This window comes from Dermacentor andersoni, chromosome 6, assembly GCF_023375885.2.
Source record: "Dermacentor andersoni chromosome 6, qqDerAnde1_hic_scaffold, whole genome shotgun sequence".
Classification (NCBI taxonomy): Eukaryota; Metazoa; Arthropoda; class Arachnida; order Ixodida; family Ixodidae; genus Dermacentor; species Dermacentor andersoni.
The window spans coordinates 30,116,375-30,140,990 of NC_092819.1; the positions used below are offsets into that span (position 1 = coordinate 30,116,375).

Sequence of the window (24,616 nt, forward strand, 5' to 3'; positions counted from 1 at the left end):
CTGCATTCTTTTTATGCGGCCACCATATTAAGGCCAAAGTGCGGTAGGATAGCCAAATAAATGCTTTTGCATTTAAAACAAAGCAATATAGTGTTTGGCGCATAGCCTTAGTCGCTTTTGCGCCATTAAACCCCATTTAACTAACTAAGGCATACCTCCAATGGCTGAAGTGAGCGTGAATCCCATAAGCGTGGAAAGAGCCGCAGTGGTTCCAAGGCAGCCGAGGCCAGCAGTGAGACTGTCGTCCATGAAGTAGTAGGCCATGGCACCAATGTTGGCTGCCAGGAGACCACTGTTGAGCACGTGACGGCCAGGAAGCAGAAGGGGAGCCGAGTTCAGAAGCCCTGCACATAGATGTGACTCGGTGCTTGGACAACATCAGGCCCTAGCCCCGTGACAGGCAATGCAGGTGACCACAGAGGAAACAATAGGCTACTTTTGACTACCCCTTGACTTGCACTGCTTTTATTATTCATTTATTTTATCCTGACAATACATTGCATTTCACAATTGTCATGGCACTAAAGCTAAAGGCAAAGAAATATGCTCGAATTATCGCCTAGCGCCAGAGCATAGCCACAAATGCTGAAAATACAACTTTAACATTACACATGGCCAACTATACACAGCACCTTGCATACAATAAAACACCATGCAGGTACCTCTAACTCACACTGAAACATAGGCACGAAAGCTTAACTGACACTGCGGACATAATCATTTATCTTGAGGATAACTGGTGTTGTTCTGATTTAGCTGGCTGAATGCTTCAAGAACATTCTGGCATTGTCCCAACAGGGGATGACACAGGGCACAGCCCCTTCTTGTGGGCATAGGAATGAGTCTGCTTTAATGTCGGTGGATCAAATGCTACCACAGAAACAAGCACAAACCCCTGCAAATGAAGACCAGAACCAGCCAACGCTGCTCCCGAAATGTCTATGAATGCTTAGTTACAGCTATAAAAGTCAGGATGCATGATATGGCATCTGCCAATGTTTATTATTTGCAAGGGCTGTTTTAGAAGTCTTTCAGTTTCCATTTCTTTTCTACCCAATGCTCCAAACATACCCTGAAGCTTTCCATAGGCAACAAGAGAACCGCTGAAGGTGACACCACCGATGTAGGTGCCCAGAAAGAGAGCCGTCTTGATCACATTTGCCGCTTCATCAGTTGCAAAGGTAGGGTAGTCCACCATGTATGTGGCAAGGCAGGTGAGCACAGCTGCCAGACCCACTAAGCTGTGGAAGGCTGCCACTAGCTGTGGAAGGTCAGTGATCTCAATCTTCTTGGCCACCAGCAGGCCAATACCAGCACCTGTTGGCCACAGGGGAAGTAAGCATCTCCCATTAGGATGTCATTAATGTGGTAAAAGCATGGTGAATCACAAGTTTAGGACAACATGTACAAATACAATTGAACCTGTTTGTATTGTGGGGTTCTCACCCGTGGTCTTGGGACAAAGGAATGACAACACAGTAGTGCAAACAATCACAAGGGCATTTATTGCACCTTTCATAGACTAATGCCTGCTAGCAGAGTTGCTATCCACAAAACATGCCGATGGGCGCACAACAAATTGCTGAAGTCCGACTCACCACGACCGGATAACGAGCAAATATGTTCGCCCTATGCTGGACACCAACGCCTGGTCATTCGCACATACGGCCATGCGTTCAAACGATTGTGTTTGTCTGTTCCGGGGTAGGGTCTCGCAGAAGCATGGATTGGCGCACGCGCAGAATGTACGCGCTGCTTGCCGACCCGAGCCAAAGAGGAAAAGCCTTCTCATTTTTGCACGCAAGTAACCCTGCCGTTAGGTGGCGTTAGCAGAGCAACACTCGCGCCATCCCTCGTGCTACCCTGCAAGCATACCGACTGCCGCAGTAAAGCCACGCGGCGAAGCCGGATTACAGGAGACGGGAGCTATGCCAGAAAACAACATATCAGGGGACGCATGAGAGTCACGCATCCCCCCAGTATCCAACATAGATATCTTGAATTATTGTACATACTGATAACAGAAGTGTTCACTTGAGAATAACACACAAATGTATAGGATAGGATGGCTGTGGCTTTATATAGAACTCAATCTGCCAACAAATTTGAAAGTTACATTAACTAAAAGCCAACCGAGTAGGTTTATTAATTGTAATACCAGTGCACCTACTTGAAGATCTAATAAACCTACTTGGTTGGCGTTGGTTTAATTAATATAAAATTTCAAGTGTTCCTCTACCAGACTTATTTCAGTATAATATTCACTTTCAGGGAAACAGATGATGTACTTAATAAATCACGAATACATGCAGTATTATTTGGTAGTGGCTGTGTATGGTGTGGCGGTGCAGGCCCTATATTGAAGGTGATCTGCGATGGGGTGGAGTGCGCAGAGTGCTGACAGCTTAGTGTGCACTGTGTTCTCGCAACTGAGTTCGCATTAAAGCGAGAGGCAGCCCACAGGTCAATTCGCTTGCTGTTGCTGCCATGCTTCCTCACGTCAGTGTTTCTGGTAGCAAGTTTCCGCGGTCATCAAGTGAGATGTGTTCGCATTAGCTTGTGCGTGCGTGATGCCATGTTTGTTAATATAGTCAGTAAGCCAATGTTTACAAGTTTATATGGCCGATAAAACTACTATCCTTACTTTATATAGCTGTCTCATAATTTGCTATCGCAATCAGTGCTTCGCCTTTCGCATAAAACTGCAACTTTTCTTTCTTTAAATTAGGGCAATATAAAACATGGTGGCATTGGTTTAGCCATTCGATTATCTAGATTCATAGCCTCTAGAAAAGGAGCGATTTGAGCAGTTATGTATGCAATTAAACAAGCTGTGTTAACTTTTTCTTTATCTACCTTAGGTGGCTAAAGCAACTAAGCAGTTTTCCACCTCTTCTTGACATTATCCAGCTGAGCAATGAAATTTTAACTGAACAAGCTCTTGTGACAGCTACGTGAACAAATACTATACACATTCGAAGGCTCGCTGAGAGTGAAACTGACTCAGTAAAGGAATGCCTATTTTGTCACCCCCCCCCCGAGGACTTTTTGTCCTGTTGCAACCGTTACCAAATGGCATGGGTCCCTGCAGCCAGGATAAGATGCCAGCTGCAAGGCAGCTGGCATCTTATTTTGTCACCTTGCTCTATTATACCATTCTTTGGTGACGAACAGCTTAAAGTTTTGATGCCAGTAGCGGCGAACGTCAAACCTGCAAAAACTTGCTGCAGTGGGTGCGGAAGGAATGCACAACAGAATGACTGTGGAGATTTAGCGTCCTACTACCATCAAGCAATCGCGTGGCTGCCAAAACAAAGCAGATAATGAAGGCAATTCGAAAGGCACCTTCCCACGAAACTGCGTCAGTAGTGATGGTGCCAGAGTTACTGAATACAGGGCAGTGACACTGATGTCATAGGAGTTCCTTCGAGTCAGTTACGCTTTCAGCAAGACCCCAAATCTGTAATGTTTGTTCACATATTTAGATAAGCTTGTTCATGCTACAAACAACCTGTTTGCTAACCAATCAATAATTGAAAAGTTAGTAATTAAGATAACTTTATCAACTGCGCACATAACTGCACAAATTACTCAAATTTAGAGGCTGCCAATCCAGACACTCAAATGATAACAATAATGTCACTGTGACTTATATCGCTCTTACTTTAAAAACTAGGTACAGCTAAAGACACTGGGTATATTTGATTACCAAAATGTTACTCGATTCAAGTTCAAGGGGCACAAAGCAGCATTAGTTTCAGGCAGTATGCAGCATCGTGCTGGACAAGAAGTTTCATGGCTGAAAAACAAGAGCCATGTTCAAATATTGACATGTGTATGTGTTTATCTTTTTCTGGTGACCGCTTTTCACCGGCTAACAAATGTTATACGTTATCACTCGGTCCGAGACATGCCTGTATGCATCAGAACTTTCTGGATTCTTGTAGCCAATTCTATCTGTTGTCTTCGTTGTTGCTGTACCTATTGTAATCAGAATGAGTGATGCAAACAGTGTTGTACATTAGAACTTTGTGAGCACCAGCGGTCACACTGGGACATTCGATGAGTCGAAGTATAGCTGACGTGTCTGGGCTGCAGACCAGATTCCTGATGATCGGCAACTTCACTCACCGCTATCGTTGTGCCCGACTGTTACTTGTTTTGCTGGGCACAAGCTAACCCCATTAAAAATTTATTCTTTATTCACAGTTTTGTAAACATATTGTAAACAAAGGGAATAAATGCCAACAATCCCCCCTTCACTGTACTTTGAGCAGTGACTAGATAATTTTAAACCAAGTACAGATCTGCTCATAAGAACCTTGACTGCCCTGATGAAAAACACTGCTTTCACTCAACAGTGGACACATATGACATGATAAGACAACCACGCTGGCCACAGAATGAGTTGTTCAGTACCTTACAAACTTTCTTTTCTAGAACTAACCAACACCAAATAAGTAGCCAGCGAATCTTGCAAGCATTCAGAACAGAGTCCAGATTTCCTTAAAGTAAGCCAAACTGGTCGCCCTGCCACGAAACACTGGGTTATCGCATGATAGTTGATTTGTATGACATAATAATACAACCGTGCTGGCCACAGATCAAAGGCCATTCAGTACTCTGCAAACAAATCTTTCCATTACTCACCTGCACCCATGCAGGCCACCACCTGAGCGGTCAGCTCTGGTGTGAGGTCCATGGCACCAAGAGTGGCCGCTATTCCTCCCGACACACCCACCATGCCCAGAGCGTTTCCTAGACGGCTCGTCTTCTGTGAGGACAAGCCTGCTAGGGCACCGACACAGCAGAGAGACGAGCCCAAGTACATCATCTGCTCCAAGTCCGTGCAGCCCTGGGATACAGCCGTACCGTATGCACCCAGGAATGCCAACGCTAGAAAAAAGCAGAAGTATGCCGCACAGTGAGTTACGGGGCCGAAGGCCTACGAAATGTAGGGTTGACATGCTTGTGGCAACGAAGAAAACTGCAACACACGAGCTAGCCGAAATACTTACATGAAATGGCTCCTTATTGAAGACAGTGCCTCCAATAATCAAAAGCCAAGGAAATAATAAAATAAATCAAGGAAGTGACACCTGCCTTGGCAGTGTCCCGGAATGCGGGCAATCAGACTTTAGATCTTAAGAAAGGGTGGACTGAAGCCAGATATAGTACCTGAAAACATCTGTTGGTTGGCAAACAATAAGTTTGCAGAGACATTGCTGCAGCTCCTGCATGATGCAGAGTTATAAGCTTTTATTTTATTTTATTTCCCATATGCCTTTGCAGCAAGTCCTCCTGAAATAAAAAAGTTATACTCGCAATGCAAAGGTATCGAGTGAATGTTTGCCTATGCTAAACAACTAGGCCCAAGTCATTCGCAGGTGCAGCCCTGTGAATGGAAGCACGTTGAAACGATCCTGTTCACTCAGGCTGGTGCCACGCTCTGAAGCCAAATGGGAAGCCTTACAAGGTCAGTCACACAAAGCATACCAACAAGCATGTGGTTGGCCAACATGCATCAACGTTGTGCAGCCCAAGAGGAGGCAGCAACTTCCTCTTTTGCCCGAACCTATCCATGCCATCAGGTGGCACTAATTTAGCAGTCCTTGCGCGATCTCTTGCAACTGTATAACTACGTCACCGGCCAGTACCATTGTGTGTCATACGTAAAAGCTGAATGACAGGAAATGAAAGAGTCTTGCAACCCGACAACAAGTATGCCACAGTGTTAAAGGACATTGCTAACCACTTGCTGAGGACATTTGATTAAGTAAGATCACCCAAGTTTAACTGCTGCTTGAACAATAACACAGAGAATGGTGTTGACTGGTTCAAGATCTTTTGGGGATAGCATTCTTTTTCCGGTTAGCATTCTTAGGGTACTTCATGCACTTTCCAGGGGCAATGCATCTAACTAATGTCCCTAGGTTTGTATCTAACTGTTTTGCTGCCTACCAGATTTACACGATTGTAAGTCGACCTATTCTTTTAAGTTTGAAAATCTGAAGTGGGGGGGGGGTCGACTTACATTCGAAACCAAAACATGGCACCACCAGAAAAGCGAGACCAACGAGATATCAGGGGAGCTACAACATAGTTACAATTTTATGTTTGCTCTATGGCCCTACCAGTAGTTTTCACTATCCCACACATTTGTTCACTTTTCGGAAGGGCCTTTCAACATTTTTTAGGGTTTTACAGTGAACACAACACTCATGGGGGGTGTCGATAGTCGACGGAAGTGCTGCTGTTCCATTTGCGGCGGCACCCCCAGAACGGCGGTGCTTGCAGGGAGTGTCGATAGTTCATGGAAGAGCAGACGCCGCTCACGTGTTTTTATTTCCCTGTAGCTCTTAGTTTGACGCATTTGACTCGACTGCCGGCTACGTGCTACTTCCATGCTTCCTCAGTTATCACGAGTGCTCCAGGCCCACTAAACATTCGGCCCTCGTCCACAGCAGCATTCAAGAGGGCTGCCTTCCTTTATGCCGAAAAAACAAATCACTGCGCAGCAAGCCGGAAGTTCGATGTTTCTGAATGGTTAGTGCGAGAGTGGCGACTGCAGTGAAGCAGAAGTTTCACCTGTGACAGCAAGCGAAGAATTTCCCACGGGCCGAAGTCGGGACGCTTTCCAGAGCTGTAGGCCAAGCTTGCAGGGTACGTCGCTGAAATGCGTGATCGGTCCCTGCTAGTGAAGTGTGATATGGTCATGAAACAAGCCCGGATCTCTGCCTTTTAAGGACGTGCTCCGCCGTGAGTACAACGAATGGCTGGCAGCAGAAGACCACGAACTTACGCCAACCGGACCTGTCAAAAGAGCCTCCCTGACGGCTGCGTGTGGTTGGGTGCATTCGGCGAGGGCTGCTGTTCCACAAGACGTAGTGCGGTCGTTTGCCAAATGTGGAATTTTGCTGGACGACGACGCGCTGTGGGACCGTAGCAGCAATGACGATGGCAGCACTAGTGAAGACAAGTAGTCCAGTGACCATGCCAGCTACTAACAAATTTTCGTTATGAAATGCTCCCAAGGGTACGCTCTTATTTTTTTTCCTGTCACGTGACAGGGGGGGGTGTCGACTTACATTCGAGTCCACTTACAATCGTGTAAATACGGTACATGGGTCACTGGGTAGTAGGTGGTTGAATGGCTAGCGCATCGGGCTGCTGTGCTCAGGTAACAGGGTTCAAAACCAACCAAGGGACCGACTTGAATCACTGAGCTTGCGGCAGTGTGTACATATGTGCTTTTCAACGAGCCTCTATCATGCTGACAAGGGTCACTGTTGATGCGGGACTGGGTAGGTACCACTGTTCGAAGAAACTACGATGCCGGCTTGAAGCACTGGGTATGTGCCAGTGAGTGTGTGACGCTCTTCAATGAATGTCTGACACCAACTAGGGTACCTAGGCTTGGGCTACTGGGGATATGCTGCTCTACAATGACAACAAAGATCCCTTAAATTTCTCTGATGCTTAGCAGAATCGAACCTACGTCGCACGGGCTCCCCAAGGACAGCAACCTGACACATTAGCAGGCTACACCACAAATGCACCGAGTACATGCCACTGAGTGCGTGGAAAGCAAGGGATAAATTCTCAGTGTTCTAAGGCACCAGCGCGCCACGATTATCATCTCGGAGGCAATGCAAGGACTTCTCGGCAGAGCCACTAGATGGTGCAGCGTGTCAGAAATGAAGTGAGAGAGAGTAGCCCGGTTGCTGCATGATGCATTTCTCAGCATTCGCATGCACCAGCGCGACGCCTTTTGGAGGCCACGTGCAGTGGTTCTAGGTGTTGCTGAGCGTTTTTAGGAAAGCACAAAAGGGTAGTCCAGCTGCAGTACACACCTCATACATAACTCGTTTCAATGGTGGCAATACATTGTGTCGCTATATTGATTCAATGCTGGCGCATTACCATTGACAGTCATGATGCGATGGGTTCTGCGCAATTTTTTCTTAATAGTTATGGAAGTTGGCCACTCAATTCCATGCAAGCATCCATTTACAGCACCTGTAATGATTATCTTATGAAACAAACTTTGTTTCAAAAAGAAACAGCCTTCATTCCCTCCATAACAGGACCTGTAACCGCTTGATGCCTGATAGCATGTAAAGTTCCCATCCTTTGTGGCTTGCCAGTAAAAGGTACAGTACTACTAAGTTTTGCACATAAACCAGCAAGCTTGATTGGTCATTCAAAATATTAACCAAGGCAAATAATCAAGTTTGGAATTCTATGTAACAATCAGACACCAACCGCAAAATCTATATGGTTTGAGAGTTCTTTCTTTACGGTTTGAGAGTGCCCTTATGTCCTTCAATACTTTACAGTATTTACATTATGTTACTGAAGCCACAACATGATGACTATAGTATTTTGGCACGGCATACAGCTCAACACTCACGCACACCCAGATGCACACACACAATGCAATGTGCAACAAATTTTGACTTACCAGGTATGCCATAGAGATAGTTGTGCTCCTTGGGGTCAGTCGGCCGACGGAACATGTCCAGCATGCGCTGAGTGACAAGGAAACCACCAAATATGTTGATGGTCGAGATGAAGGCTGCACCGGCAGCCAACGCCTGCGGCACTGTCCCCGGCATGACACCGCCACCCATAAGCAGCAGACCACCCACTGCTGTGATACCAGAGACTGCGTTGGTCACGGACATCAGTGGCGAGTGAAGAGCGGGCGTAACACCCCATACTGTGTGGTAGCCTGCAAGGAGTGAGGAAAGTCCGGTGCTGATCAAATGGTGCTGATAAACCATGATGCGTGATTTGGATGCCTCAGAACTTTTCACTGAGGCCTACTTGGCTTTAGAAAAGGAGGCCACAAATGCGGACACTGGTAGTGAACAGGAAGATTTGTGAAAACATTCCCAGCCATTTGCTTTTTTTTTTTTTCAACAGCTGCATTGGCCAAGGTATAGCTTCCTTCTTTGAAAGTTGAGTAAACGAAAGTCCAGACTGAGAAAGTCACGCAATTTTAATATCTCACTTTTTGCTAAGGAGTACTTTGCTTTAGAGAAGGTGTCCCCAAATGTGGAAACTGGAAATAAGAGGTTAAAATGATTGCTAAACTCATTTCATCCTTACATTCTCTTCGTCCTGTTTTCCTTGTGACCAAATAATGGAAAAGCTGGTCATTGCTGAAGCGAAGGTAATGTCAGTTTACAGTTGTACACAAGGCTGCCAAAATGAATTAGTGTGGCAAACAACAAAATCTGAACTAACATCAATACTCAAAGTAAAATTACACCATGAATGAACGCAATGTGATATGCTCCAATGCCACTTAAATCCCTAACTCAGCTCCAAAGTGAAAAAAGAAGGCCAAGGTCCCTGGTTTGGAACACAGCAGTCCAGACATATTTAAGCACCCAGAACTGCTGCTACTAGCTTACTTTCTTTCATATTAAGGTTTAAACAGAACAGCAGTTGGATTTAATGATGGCTTCCAGCAGCTTACTTTTTTAACACATTTTTTTACACTATTGGGGGCCTTTCACTCAAGTCCACTGATCTTTGAATGATGGGTAGGTGCTGCAAAGATCTGTCGAATTTCTGTGAAAATAGGCACTGCAAAATAAAAAGCCCAAATACACATGACATACGAACATCCTTTCGCTTCTGAGGAATTTGTGTGACACAGAGTGCTTAGTACAGCATACCTACACAAACCAGAAATAAAGACGTTATGATGCGTTGATCAACTTACCAACGATTCCTGACAAGCCAAATATTGTGGTCATAGTCGTGAAGGCCGGATTTGGGGAGATAACCCCAAGGCCCACAACAGTGCCAAGGCCTGAAGATAAAAACAAGGCAAACTTCATTACTAGGGGTTTCATGGAAAGGAATTTACTTGAGCACTGTGTTAACATAAAATATATGTTCACAGTGCACTGTGTTAGCGAAGCTAGCTTTGTGTTCAGAGTGGCTTCGTGCTACGTTAAAGCGGATGACAATTCTTGTTCTTTTATAGCCAGGGCTACATATCTACATTAAAAAAAAGAATGCATCACAAACAGTGGAGAAATGAACTCTTTGGCACAGAACCAACCTGCTGTGTAGACAAGGGACTTCTTGAGCGTTTCCTTAAAGTAGTCGGGAACTTCGGCCTCTTTCTGGGCAATACCAGATGGCTTGGCTGCAGTTACGACAGGTTTTGGGGGTGGCGGGGGTACAGCCGAAACTTTAGGCGGGGGCGGTGGCCAGAGAAGTGTTCCTTCCTGAAGCACTATAGAACCACGAACGACCTCGTCGTTCAGGTCAATGTAGAAGTGGTCCTTGGAGCCTGCAAGGGATTCCGATGAGGAATAGCGTCTGGCAATGAGCAAGGTACAACATTTTGCGAAGTTGTTGTCAGTGTGGCCTACTTAAAATAGTCTGTCACAGTGACAGCAACAGCCGGCACTATTTATTACAGGCACTAGGTGCCACAGTTTCATAAAGTGACTGACAGCGGTCAAACGAGGAATGTCTTCCCTCGTTCAGCCTCCCTCACTCAACCACTGTTGATTGATTCAAGACCCCATCTTCTTGGGAACCCCTGTTTTCTTTAGTGTTTCACAAAGTATTGCTCGCAGTAAGCAGCTGCAGCGCAGCACACACATCTCGCACATTATTTACTCTTGTATTCATCCAGCATTCACATTTCTCTTGTGCATTAATTTATTCCCACTTTACCTTTGCTTATGGAATTATTATTTCTCTTGCTTTTTCTGTATTTTCACACATTCTGGAGTGTTCCATGCTGGTGTTATGCGACTCACCCTTACAAAACACACTCAGGCTGAGTAACTTTAGAAGTTTTTTTTTTTTTTTGCTCTATGCTCGCTATTTCAGAAAATTTGATAATTTAGACTTGCCTTCTTGTTCGGGCAAGGGTATACAATAATCAGTGGCATGAGACTCGTTAATTTGGAAGTATTTGGCCATGCACCAGTTTACTAAGGCGACCCTCAGAGCGTGCCATGGGCAAAGCGCTGGAAATGTGACACAAAAGAGCAAAAGTGGTGTTGGCATCCAACTAGAACCAAGTGGGGGAGTCCACGTTGCCATAGCCATCAGCCAGAACATTATGGGAATAATAGGAATGCTTTGTATCTGTTCATTCTTGCCTTTACCCCCGCGTGTAACACCGCATCGGCCGCGTGCCTTCAGAACTGTTTGGTTGCCATCTACGAATGCAGGTGCATTTGCAGCGATTGCAGAAAGCAGTGGTTTCGTTTTCAGTGCAAGGCCCATGCGATGTCATAAGGACTGCAGAAACCGTTGAGAAGAAAAAGCGATTCTATCGAGACCCGCACACTGGTGTCAAACTCATCAGCTACATTGTGATAAGAGGATCACTTGCTGAACAGCTCACTGACGACAAAATAATCGGGATGCGAGCATGATATTAAAGAAAAACACATCTACTCGGATGAAGACTCACTCATGTCTCACGCTGCTGCCAGCACTTATCAGTCATAAGATGCAGCTTCCTCTGATTCTGTGCAAAATCGAAATGAAGTTGCGGATTTGACTTGTAAATAAAGGCATGTTGATATAGTAAGCATCTTTTCATTTTTTTTCCCCGAGACATTTAATAGTATGACATTCAGTTAACTTGGGCATTTCTTTTAGTGCCATGAAATCTGAATTAGTAAAGTTTTACTCATGTGCAAGTGTGTGTGTGTGTGTGTGTGTGTGCGTGTGCGTGTGTGTGCATGCGTGCGCGCGTGCATTTGTATGTGAGTGTGACTCAGGTTGAAATCAAACAGCATGAAGGCCAGAAGGCCTAAGCACATGAGAGAGACAGTGTAGTCTTTGAAGGGGCTAAGGTAACTTGTTTCCACTTTTTGGAGGTTTGTGTATCCAAACTTCCCAATACAAAGGTATTTGCTACAAAGCCTAGCCTAGGAACCTAGGAGACAATGGCTGCCCTGCTGCACATGTACTCTTGACAAGTTCAACGCACTCTGCCAAACAGCAGCGACTAACACAAGGGCCTTTAAAGAGTGGACATGTGTGCACATGATGCACAACAGAGAGCACGAGAAAAAACTTGCCAATTGACAGGAGAAACTTGGAGATGTTGTTGGCGTACAATGTTGAGGACTGTGTTGGCATGCGACTTGGCAGGTCTGTGTAGCCAATGTGAATGACACCCTTGTGCACGTGCAGTTCTCCAGGCCTGGTGGTCTCAACATTGCCACCACTCTCTGCCGCCAAGTCCACAATGACTGATCCAGGTTTCATGGTTTCCACCATTTCCTAAAAAAATGCGCGTAGTAGACAGAAGGCTAGCACTACTAATGTGTTGTTTTCTTTTTTCACCTGAGATAACATGCCTTCAATACACATTCCCATTATACGTGTGGAAGAGAGAGAGAGATGTGCATGCATTCTTTGCCAATGATGAAAGCTGATTTAGATCAGCGATCCACCTCTATGAATGTGAGAACGAGGCAATTCTGAAAGCATCTCATCTTTAGAGCGCAGCTCTTAGGCGCCCGTTCTTGCGTTGAGCATTGGCGTCCCTCGGCGTAACCGAGCAAACGAGCATGGCGAAGGACTAAAGAGTGAATGCAGTGCGTGGTGGGCAATGAAAGATGGCAAGAGCGAAGAGAGCATGAGGAAGAAAGCAGAGAAGGAAAGCGCAGGAGGAGGGTGCAGTGAAAACATGACGAGGAAAGTGGAGGAGAGTGTGGCAAAGGAGGAGGAGGAAAGCAGAGTGCCGCACGAGACGTGCGCCACGGTAGCAACCAGGCATGGGGTGAGCGCATCCATATCGATACCACATAGAGAAAGAAAAAGCACTGATGAGGGCTTCGGACCCACTGCAAGTGCGCTACTTCGCCTGCGCAGCTGCTGCTAGAGAATGCACTCCGTGCGAGCCACATGTTCCCTTGTTCATGCTTTCTTTCTGAACAATGCAATGAGCAATGCAACCAGTGGAAATGCTTAGTCTGCTGATGCTGCTAAACGAGCTGCCCGAACAGAGGCTCAGCGCCGCCGCCAAGAGGAGCCCGTCATCCAGAATCAAATTCGTTGCCACAATACTATATATAGCGAATTCAAAACACTAAACAGTTGTGCTCAAAATTCGCATTAGGGAATATCATAACCATGGGTGAATTTTCTTTTTTCTATTTGCAACCACCAGTTTTGCAGTTTCCTCATTACCAGCAAAAAGCTTTCAGTGCCCTTTAGCTAGAAACCCAGAACCCCGTATATTTAGTGCATGTGAAATGACATAGATGAAATTGCTGTACAGTACTGGAGGCTTCAGAGGCAATTTAATTGAAGAGATGAGAAAACAAATGTTTCTTTTCAAGGACAGCAGCTTCTCAGCAACCTATGTCCGCAGATGTGAACCTTCAAGATCACAGCTCATTATAGAGAACTGCAACACTGCCCATCTCTAGCACACTCCAAATGGGGCCAACTTTTCATGTGTATGACAGCCAATTCTCTGCAATAAAATTTCACTTTGGCTAATATATATGTAGTTATACATAAGTAGTACAGTCGAACCCGGCTATATCGAACTTGCAAAAAAACGCCCATCGGTTTGATATAGGGCATAATTTGAATAAGCCTGCTAAAGAATTGGACGTCATAAAAGCACATACCATTTATAATAACACTTTATTGATGAAACTATCATAGTTTCGCATGAAATTGTCGTGTATTTTCTTCTGCTTGGGCGATTTCGCTGCTTGCGACGCACGCACTTCTCCACATTGTCTAAAGAGTCGGAGCGGTTGAGGCCGCAACCTTCCACATTCGCGCAGAAGCACCGGACTAGTGAGAGTGCCCCAAATACCTCGGAGGATGTGGGCAAAGGACCGTCGTTGCTTTCCTCATTGTGCCCACTTTCACTTGTGCTTGGTATGATGTTGGCAATGTAGTCTTCGTTTTCGGGCTCTCCCGTGGTCGCGGCACCATCATCTGCACTCACAACCTAGTCGACCGTTGACTCCTTAACGTATTCCGGAATTTCTGACAGCTCGCTCCAAACTTCGGCAACACTGGCAATGGCTTTGTCGCACTCATCATAATTTACAGTCAGCACCGGGCACGCGGAAGCCGGCACCTCTGAAGCAATATTGGATGAACCCCTTGTACACGGGCGTGCATACGCGTCGGACGCCAAGGGCACCGGGTCGTGAGTTTGTCTGCTTTAGCCATAATCTCCCCCTTATTCTTCAAGATTGTGCTGAGAGTGCTCCTCGAAATCTTGCACGCTATGGGGTCATCCGACTTGTCGCCGCGATTTACAATTTCAAGCTTCACGGCAAAAAGCAAATTCAGCCGTTTCATCACGGCAACACTGCGGGAGAAGGCCCACAAGGCACAACCACAATGAACCAGAAAAGCAGCAAGACAACCTGCACTTGCGCCATCTTGCACGACGAAGAGCCTCTGATTGGATCTCTGAGCAAGCGCTGCGGGCGAGCCAGGATCATTTGTTCCTGAAGGTGTCGACGGCTTGCTCAACGCTGCGCGGTCATGGTAGCGAGAGCGGTTGGGGTTGGATGGAGCCGCGCCGCCGAGCTTCCCCGCCGCAGCGAGGGAAAGCCAACTTCTGAGGGCACTTTTGCACCACTTGTCGTTCAATATATCGTGAGTCGCTGCTATTTTTGTTCGATGTGAGCATAATTTTTGCTATATATACTCCTTGTAACTGTACCGCGTTCAGAAATTGTTTGACATACAGAATAATTCGATGTAAATGGGTTCGATATAGTCGGGTTCAACTGTATACACAATTGATGCAATCTTGGCAAAGCTGCAGGGCTCGTAATTGTCTAATTTTTCTTATTAATAGCCTTTCAATACTAACATTTCGTGGTCAGCAAATGTGTTACATGTCCCAGCACACCACATCCAAGATTTTTGACACGCTGCGGGCACTGCCTGACCTCAAGAGTTCATGCCGAGGAGCTGCATTATTTCTTAACACTGTGGGTCCTGCGTTATTTCCGGTGTGCCACAATTGTGGCATTCCTTTTAGTTCCAGTATTAAAAATGTTTATTTTGCAAGCTCTTCATGACTCATCCACTCATATTTCAAACCTAAAATTATGCATCAAGGCTGTTCTGTACCTATGCTATCTGATAATAAGATTTTTATAAGATCCAATGTTTCATTGCAGCTGGCCTATAACAGCATAAGATCTCGTCAAGAAAATGCACAAATTAAATGAACAGACAGACAACAGAAAGTAAACAACAGGAAGTAAGTCATAATAGTATTTAAACCAACCTGGCATGGTAGACCACGACATTACCATAAGCGCAGTAAAGAAAGGAGGCGTATTATTAGCACCTAATAGTATGCGTTCTCACTCATTCAGACCTCAAATGGCATTTGTCTGGTTCTTTAGCTTACTTCTAGCCTTTGCTATGATTGCATGCTTCTGGGTGTGAAAAACCTAACTGTTATCTTACAATGATCTGCCTAAGAAGCTTTCAAGTTTCTCAGAACACGTAACTGATATGCACAAACTGTTCAGAAAGTTCAGCACTCTGCCTCACAAGGAAATGCTCCTTTTATTGTTCTTCGTCTCGCAAAGCATTCTGTGGGTAAGTAATGTTCCCAACTCTTGTTGCATGGGGTACCCATTTAGTTCAACGCCTCCGAATCCTTTTCCACTTGTCATTCCTGAAAGCTCGTGAAAACATTGTCTAAGCTCCTACAAAAATACATTCAATGCTCATGGCTGATAATGAGGTACCTAAGCCAGTGGTTCCTGAATTCCTGGCCACAAGAGCCACCCCCCCCACCCTGATGCACACTCTTTTCATTCAGTAGTTTGCACCAAAATAAAACCATAACAATTGAATTTATGCTACATATTTGCATCTGCCACAATTACAGCTCGTGTGATTTAGCTGTCAATTGTTATAGCATGTATACGCAATGTTAATAGAATTATGGTGTGGGCCAGAAACAACAGTGTTGGTACCAAGAAAAATTGAAAACAGTTCAAAATAGAAATCTGGTTCAACATTAACCCTACTTTGTGCTTTCTTTCTATCATAATCGGCGAGAAGCACGCAATTTTGTACGTGTACGCAGTGAATTAAAACAAAAGGGAACAGATAATTATATGTCTTAACTATGAAATTAAACAGGACCATGTGACACTTCCTTGAACATAAGTAATACTTAGCAAGCATGAGCAAGTGATGTTTCCCCCCCTATTTGCACTTATGCACTAGATATCTGAATATCAATCAGGTGCCCCTTTCACATGGCACCTGCTGAGCATCACCAAAGGCCTTCAAACACATCTTACTCATATAGACAGACTATGCTTGTCAATGCTATGCAGCCTACATCGCAAACACCTTTAGACTCTGCCAATCAGTTTCAAAAAGTTCGGGCTATACTGTGAAGCCACTGTTCTCCCCCTCCTCTGTTGCTTTCTCTAAGTAACAACCCTGTAAATCTTCACTCACCCTGGTGATGAGGAGAGGTGCCTTCTTCCCTGGTATAAGGGCCGTGGTGATGATGATATCGACATCCTTACACTGTTCTGCAAACAATGCCATCTCAGCTTCAATGAACTCCTTGGACATCTCCTTTGCATACCCTCCAACACCTTCGCCAGACTCCTTTATGGGAAAAAAAAATGCATAAAGGCAATCATTTCACATTCACAACAACATTAAACATTCAGGCTCTTCAACATGCAGCCACAAAAGGCAGAAACAGCTTATCTGAAACTGTATTCTGGAAGTATGGTTTCTCCATTACATCACCTTCAGTGAGCACTATATAACTGGTAAGAGCAGCAAAAGAAACCATAACAAATTAACTCTCTAGGTCAACACATTTGTCAACATTAATGTGCACATTTGTTGAATTCATTGGCAGGTGTCAAAGAATAGGCAAGCTGCTTCTATGGTGTCCCTACTATCAATGGGGATGAAATAATGTCTCATCAGCAGTGCAATGTTGTCATTGCACTGCTGCTATGCAGCTTTACTGTAGACTTTTGGTAATTTGACTCTCGTCAATCAATATTTTGGTTAATTCGATCCCAACTGAAGGTCCCGGCTAGAGCCCATACAATTATATGGGCCCAAACTTTTGCTGATACTGAAATTAACTTTTGCCAGACAATTCGAACTTGACGGGTCAGCATGCACACATCTGACTCAATTAGTTAGATTGCCTGCCTTGGCAACGCTTAAAGGGACAGACAATCGCTCAGAACATGGATCGAGATAACTCTGCTGATGGAAAGGTTGAATATCGTCGTGGCTAAAAAAAGCCATGTTTTTCTGATTGATCGTGGATTTATATTTTTAATTCTTCACTAAAAGTTGCGAAAAATGACCTTTGGCACCCCACGTGGCAAAAACATGGAGATGCATAAGAGGCCTGTTACGCGACCCTCCATTAGTGCACACGGTTCCTGGTCTTTTCATTAGTACTGAAGTGCAGTACACTCTTTTCTGTCACAAGTTTTTTTTCTAACTTACAATGCAGCAGACTAGAGCGCACTAGCTGAGGTCGACCTCTCTGCCTTTCCTGTCAATAAATTCTACAATGTGCAGACAAGCCTTCATTTGTAGCTAATAGAAAATTGGCGCTGCCTTCGCCTTCATTTTCAACACATACACCGTGGTTTTCAATGAGTTGGCTTGGCACGTCTATCAATAGAATGACGACGACAGGGGCCAGCCAACCACGACGTAGGCGTGTACTTGGGGAGAAACACGCTGCAAATATAAGAAAGGTCTAGACAACAATGCAAACTTATTGTGCCAGCTTTTTATTTCCAAAAGTGGTTGAATAGGTCAAAATGTAGGTGGTTAACCACGGTTACCCTCACTCCTGTGAAAGCAAACGATGGGTGGCATTCACAATTTGCAAGCCAGGATATCGACATCGCTCTCACTTCTCAGCGCTGCTGGAGAAGGGACTCTTGCTTTTTTAGAGGCTGCTCAGATAAAAAAATTTCAGCTTACTAAATATTCATGTGCTTTTGCGAGTAACTGCTGTAGGCATACACACTACCGAGGGTGAGCATCGCGTTGCACCATAAAAAACTAGGTCCTTAAATATTGGTTCTCAGTCCCTTTAAGGGACATTGAATGCATCGAACACACGTCATCGCCCATTGAAAATACCCATTTTCTTCCTGCCCTAGGAAGATTTTCAAGCAAAATTGGTACCTTACAATGCAAGATTACTGTGCTTGCTCAATTCCAGCTAGCTACTTTTTCTCAGGAAAAAGTATCTGAAAATTGCCTGTGTGGAGTAATTGAATATGAAATCAAAACCACATTCACAAAAGCCTAGCGTCAAAGCCAGTCTAGCCAGCATTTGATTCAGGCACATTAAAAATGGGCCAACACTGCCAAATGAATTACTCAGCTGTGTGTTTCTCCAGTTTTTCTGACGCTTGTTTAGTCTGACCTACCGGATAACTCAATCTCATCAGGAATTGATGCAAGTTGACAGCATTAGCTTTAAATAGGCACATAGTGAAAGTCCGACTTGTGTGTTCTATTGCCCTCGACAAGCTCCTCTGACTAGGCCACACTGTTATGATCGACCTGTCAAGAGTGAGAGACATTCAGGTGTACGTTTCCAAGTCAAGATGATTTGGCTCGTCCCAGAAAAGGCTGTTAAGGTAAGCCTGGACCTCGACCTGTCAAGTGTGAGAAGTGTTCAAGCGGGCTTCTCCATGCCAACATAATTGCCCTCTTCTCCGAAACAGCGTCACCTGTTTTATTCCTTGAGCTGACACAAAGGGAAAGACGAAGGAAAGAAAACCCGAAGGGCAGGGGGTCGTCAATGGCAGAACCTACTTCCACAGGCTCCCCACAAAGACGTCAACAACCATTGGACCGCCAGAGGTTATTTAAGGCTGTTCTGGTCCTCGTGTTAATAAGAACCGCTCGAGATTTAGATGGGAGTCACAACCATGTACCAATGAAGTGAATACAATCTTTTCTACTTTTTTTCATCATCACAATGCCCGGCTTGATCGTTGTTTCCCAATTGTTGCGGTGAAGACCCACCTCACCCGGTCGAGATTGTATCAACCCCAACTAAAACTGCACACTGTACGGCAGAGAATATTGCAACATCTTGCCTGCAAGTTGATGGTGAGGAATTCAGCCCCAAAAGACTCCACTTGTTCCCTCACAGCCTCACGGGTGTCGAAGGCCCTCACAATGGCACCCATGTTTTTGCAGCAGCCGACAGCAGCCAAGCCAGCTACTCCACCACCGATGACAAGAACCTTGGCAGGAGGCACTTTGCCAGCAGCAGTTATTTGGCCTGTTAAAAGATTACAGCATCACAACCATTAAAGGCCAAATACAGAGGATCATCCCAGTCAAACATTACTGCTTTATGTATTGCAAGAATACTCCACATGCAAATACTGTCCTTCCATCTCCTGAGACTGCAGTCAGCTCTGATGTTACAACATCAGCACGAAAGTCCTCATCTGTCCATCAGATGAAAGTCAGACAATGACAGTGTGCCAATATTGCAGCTCTTCGCTGACAATATGCTGTATTAGACGAGATCCAAAACAAACAAGCAAAAAATTAAGAAATCCATTGACAGCACTGTGTTTTGCCTATGACAACACTGTTCTCAATGGGCCACATTCGGCTCTCCCGTTATTTTCGGTGTAAAGTTTCTGGAAGGATAACCTAACAATCTGGATAGATTTGACACTTGGCTTTAGTGTTCCTTTGATAACTGCAAGAACAGAATTAAATTATGGGGCTTAGCCTCCTAAAACTGCACGGTGCGTTATGAGAGACACCATACTGGAGGGCTCTTAACTGATTTTGACCACCTGGGGTCCTACAATGTGCACTTGTAGCATGGTATAGAAGCATTTTTGCATTCTGCTTCCATAAGAAAGTGGCTGTGCGAGCCAGGGATCGAATCTAACACTGTGATCAGCAGCAGTAGGCCATAGCCACTCAGCCAACATTGCAGGTAACAGTGCAAACTTCCAGACGAGAACAATGCCTATGCGGCCATGCTCAAGAATCTAGCTAATGTGATTAAAGCTACTGAGGTTTCTAAATATCAATCCAAATAACACAAATACTTACAGTAAGTTAGCTGAAAAGCATACAGAAAGTAGTAGAGAATTAGCATCACAAGACAGCGAGCACTGGGGCTACTTAGTTGTTTGCACACAACATGTCTTCCTTCAGTTGCAGAAAAACTGAGGACAATGCCGACAACAAATGAATGAAGTGTGTATTATCTGTTGTCCGTGTTGGCCTCAGATTTTTCATAACAGAAGTTGCATGCATTATTTTGACAATGTTAATTGACATTTCATTCTTTCACGCACAGAATTCAAGACCTAGCTGCCTGAATGCACAGCTTCATATTCTGTCAACACTGCCATCTGCCATAGTAAATAATAAATTTAAAAGTGTTTTGTTTTAGTTTTGTACTTCTACTGTGCACTACGCAAGATGTATTAATTAGGAATATCATGCACAGTAATCAAGCACAGTGTAGTACAATTTCACATTGAACTTCAAAATATCTTGGAGAGCTCTTTACTAAAATGGTAGTTCATAAAATAATGACGTTGGTATGTGTAAAAAGTGTCACAATTCTTTGTCGATCTGAAAAGTTTGTTCAAGTAGACACCTGATCAAGTGACGTCTTAACGAGCGATGATATCATGTAAAAACTAATATAAAACTAATATTTAATGAAAGTGACAGATTCTTAAAAAAATATGCTTCAACAGAATTTCAAAATAAATTTTTTAATCAAGATTTACGAGATCCTGAAGATGCCTAGTACAGTAAAGACTTGATATGACTTTCCCAGAACCTACAAAAGTATTCGTATCATCTGAAATTTTTATGGTACATAATAAACCACAGTAAAAGTGAGACAGTCTTGTCTATTTACGGTAATTACTTTAGGTTGCAGAAGTCCATGATGGCTTAAAACTTGTTTCTTCATCTTTGCTGTCAGCATTCGGTGCATGTTACAATGCAAGTTTTTGCCAGGCTCATGAAGACAAACACTTCACATGCCGATTTTGCAACTGTATGCCACAGCCAAACTCTGAGGTCTCTCGATGACTTCGAGATGCGCATCCTCCATTGTGGCCTACTAAAATGTTCCAGTCATAGCTCCCCAAAAATGAATTGTATTTGATTCATTTTGGCTAAGACTTCCAAAAATTATATAGCACTAAAATAATTATCAGACATGATCGTATCATCTACATTCAACTGCACCATTTTAAGCCACTTTGAACTGTTGCTTATTATCCCAACACTAAAATGGCACCGAGTGCTTCCTGCTGTGTCATCAGCCCAAAAGTTAAGTTGTTCAAGCAGTCTGACGGGGAATTCCAATGGCAGATTTGGAGCAGCCTACCAATTTTGCGAGTGAGCACCCCTTTCTGGCATCGAACAAGGCCTCCTAATCCTTGATTAGAGTGCAATCTATACCGCCGGAGCATACCGTGAAAGCTGAATTGCATCACCGAAACCCATGCTACCCAGGATACCCAGCATGTGGACATGTGCTTCTGCTGTTCACTGCGAGCACAGGCAAAACATCCTGTTGAACGGCTACTCGTAAGCGCCTGCTTCAACGCCGACACTGCCAAAAGCAATGCCATACACCGCAAAAAGTCATTCATGGCATCTGCCATTACCATGAAAGCCCCCGCTACTACGGTGCCACCAAGATGGCAAGCAGTAAAAGAAAGAAGGAGCCTTTGTTAAGACAATACATAACGCAAAGTTCTGGTCTACTCCACTGGTTTTTGTGGAGCAGGTTTGACTTCTCCACGAAGGGGTCCCAGCTTGAAATGTGCTCTCGATCTGTCATTGGAACATGTGACTCACGCCCTCGCACCTGCTCCATAAAAATTGCGCTGGCTCCGCCATCGGAATTCAGCGTGAAATATGTAAGTGCACACTTACCAGCGAAAAAACGGCCAAAGTGGTTGGCTGCTTCAATCACTGCCTTGTAGCCTGCAATGTTGGCCATGGATGACAATGCGTCAAACACCTGAGCCCTGCTTATGCGGGGTATGGCGTCCATTGCGAAGACTGTCATCTGCTTTTTGGCGAGCTCATCTACAAGTGGCTTGTTTTGTGCTGGGTACAGGAAGCTGATTAGTGTGCTGCTGTCTCGTAGATTCCCCTTGTCAAGATCAATCGGAGGACGCACTTTGAGCACAATGTCTGACTGAAACGTAGTCTTGCAATCTGTGACGCGTGCTCCACTTGCTTCGTAGGCTTCATTCTTGAACTTGGCCTACAATGATACCAATTGCAAATTACGAGAGAAAATATAACGGTAAAATAGGGGCTATAATGCAGCAGGTAAACGGAATACTATATGCATAAAGCTTTCGCTGGAAATGAGCACTCAAAAGGATGCTTGGTTTACAGAGGCGAAACCATGGCACCATCTGCTTTCACTAGCAAAGAGAGGCATTCACTGGGTAGCTCAATCAACCCTACCATTGTGAATATATATTACTCAGTCGGGTGCTCTGAATTCATGATCACCTCCTTCAGCTTAGCCTATAAGTAACTGTGCAACTGTACAGGGTGATCACAATGAGGAAAATGCCTGATACAGGTATCCTTAAAGCATCAGCAAACCTCTTTTTTCAAATGCAAGTGAAGTGGTAAATTACCAAATTACTAAATTCAGCAAAGTAAACAGCTCTGCAAGCTTTCAGTTTATTCAGATGCCACTACAGTATTTGTTGGAGGAAAAAAAAAAGACTAATTAAACGGAAGTGTATTTCAACCCTTAAGAGTGATTCTACCATCTAACGCCAGTCAAGAGACGGGAGTTAATTCGGTTTCTTGCTACTACACAGATGGGGATGCTAGACTGAACTCCCACTCAACTCTGCTATTCACCTCCATAATAGTTCCATGCGGAGGAAGGAACATAAAAGCTTTGCAGAGCAGCCAACTGACCAAGTTGCACAGATGGTAAATTCAAATAAAAGTTTGACTATGAATCAGTACCAACAAATTTCTGAGCACTCACCGCTACACCAGCCTGCTCTTCAATGTTGACGGTAAAACCCTTTTTGACTAGCACAGCAGCCGCGGAAGGGGTCAATGCGATGCGGTTTTCGTTCTGGTAGAGTTCCTTGGGCACTCCAACAGAAAGCTTTGAGTACGGGATTCCCTTAGGAGCCTCGCCTGCACATGAGCTGTCGGTCCGACGCACAGAACTCCTGCTAAATGCTCGTCGAAGCTGGGGCCATTTTGCAGATTTGGCTAGGCAGGCGTGCTCCAAGGAGAGCTTGGAATACTGGAGTGCTAGAAGCATCTTGGCTGCAAACAAAGAGGAAAAACATGGTAAAATATTGACATGTTAATGAAATGTGTGATGCATGGAAGCTGCAAGCAATGCTTGAAGGAGCAATGAAGATGATTGCTAACTAAAGGCCAAAATTTCCTAAATTTATTTCACCTCCCCACTGCACTACCAATAATGTCACTGATACATAAGATAGATATCCAAGTCCTTTGTGGATATGGCTCTTCTTTTCTGCTTCAAAAAGGTCACGAAAATTGCTGGGTTGGACTACATTTTCTTTAGCCATACTGTTCTTATCCCAATGGACCACACATAAACCATAGTACACCTGATGGATGTTTAGGGCCGGATGTTTGGACATCCACCAGATCTCCCTACAAATCCGTATGACATATGGCGAATATCTGAGGGGCCTTCCTGTGCAAAATGAAAGGCGTTCAAGTGCACGTCCGGGATATGCCTTTCTCGGACATTCTGGCATCCATCAGATATTAAAAAAAGAATGTTTTCTTTTTTTAAGAAATATCCGAACAATTTCTGATATATGAAACAATCTGGGCAAGGACATCCAGGGGACATTTGCAGGACTTTAATTGTAGCCATCTGATCGCAGAAATATCCATAAGATATCCATGGAACATTAAGTATAAAACTGGAATTTTCTTGTTAGGTTTTATTGGTGCGTCACCTCGCTCATACTTAGTCTTTTTCAATGCTTTAGAAGCTGTACTCTACCTAAGAGCCAATGTACTGGTTATACGCACCATGCTGCACTTGATTTACTGAGCAATGTCATTCACAAATAAGTGCTCCCAAAGCAACTAAGGCCATCTTACTGGTACAGGTTGCATAGATGACAACGTGCAGAGCAGAAGCATATGTTGCAATCTGGCACATTCAACATATTTAATGCTAGTTAAATTGGTATGCAGGCATCGGGAATGTATATGTGCAGCTTACAAATGCACCGAACAAGCCGAAATATGCATAATAATAAGCAATGTATATTAACTCCAATGGTCATCACCGTTATTGTAGATATTAAGCTGCACCAATGATAAACCAAATTATGCATATAAGCCTTTTGATAAATCTTGTTCAGCTTTTTATGATGTCCTAACTGAGGCATAGACTTGCACAGAAGCAGCAGAAACACTAGATATTTATTAAAAAGCATACTCTAAGAACATATCATTTGTGCGCATAAAAACATTTAGCATAGCAAAACCTAACCTGAGCTTGACACTTTAAACAAAAGCCCATAAGAACCAGCAAGAG

At 44.3% G+C, this 24,616-nt stretch overlaps 1 protein-coding gene across 1 annotated transcript in view; it reads right to left on the minus strand.

The window, feature by feature from the left end:
- The window catches only part of LOC126521460 (NAD(P) transhydrogenase, mitochondrial-like), a 33,541-nt gene that overhangs the window by 6,234 nt on the left and 2,691 nt on the right, over positions 1–24,616 (minus strand). The window contains exons 2-12 of the mRNA XM_050170165.3: positions 23,060–23,352; positions 21,970–22,306; positions 19,128–19,315; positions 16,477–16,632; positions 12,075–12,279; positions 10,082–10,315; positions 9,737–9,826; positions 8,465–8,734; positions 4,651–4,896; positions 1,072–1,317; positions 156–344 (exon numbers count right to left, since the gene is read on the minus strand). Coding sequence (XP_050026122.1) covers positions 156–344; positions 1,072–1,317; positions 4,651–4,896; positions 8,465–8,734; positions 9,737–9,826; positions 10,082–10,315; positions 12,075–12,279; positions 16,477–16,632; positions 19,128–19,315; positions 21,970–22,306; positions 23,060–23,347 — 2,449 coding nt within the window. The 5' untranslated portion in view covers positions 23,348–23,352. The remainder of the gene's footprint in view (positions 1–155; positions 345–1,071; positions 1,318–4,650; positions 4,897–8,464; positions 8,735–9,736; positions 9,827–10,081; positions 10,316–12,074; positions 12,280–16,476; positions 16,633–19,127; positions 19,316–21,969; positions 22,307–23,059; positions 23,353–24,616) is intronic.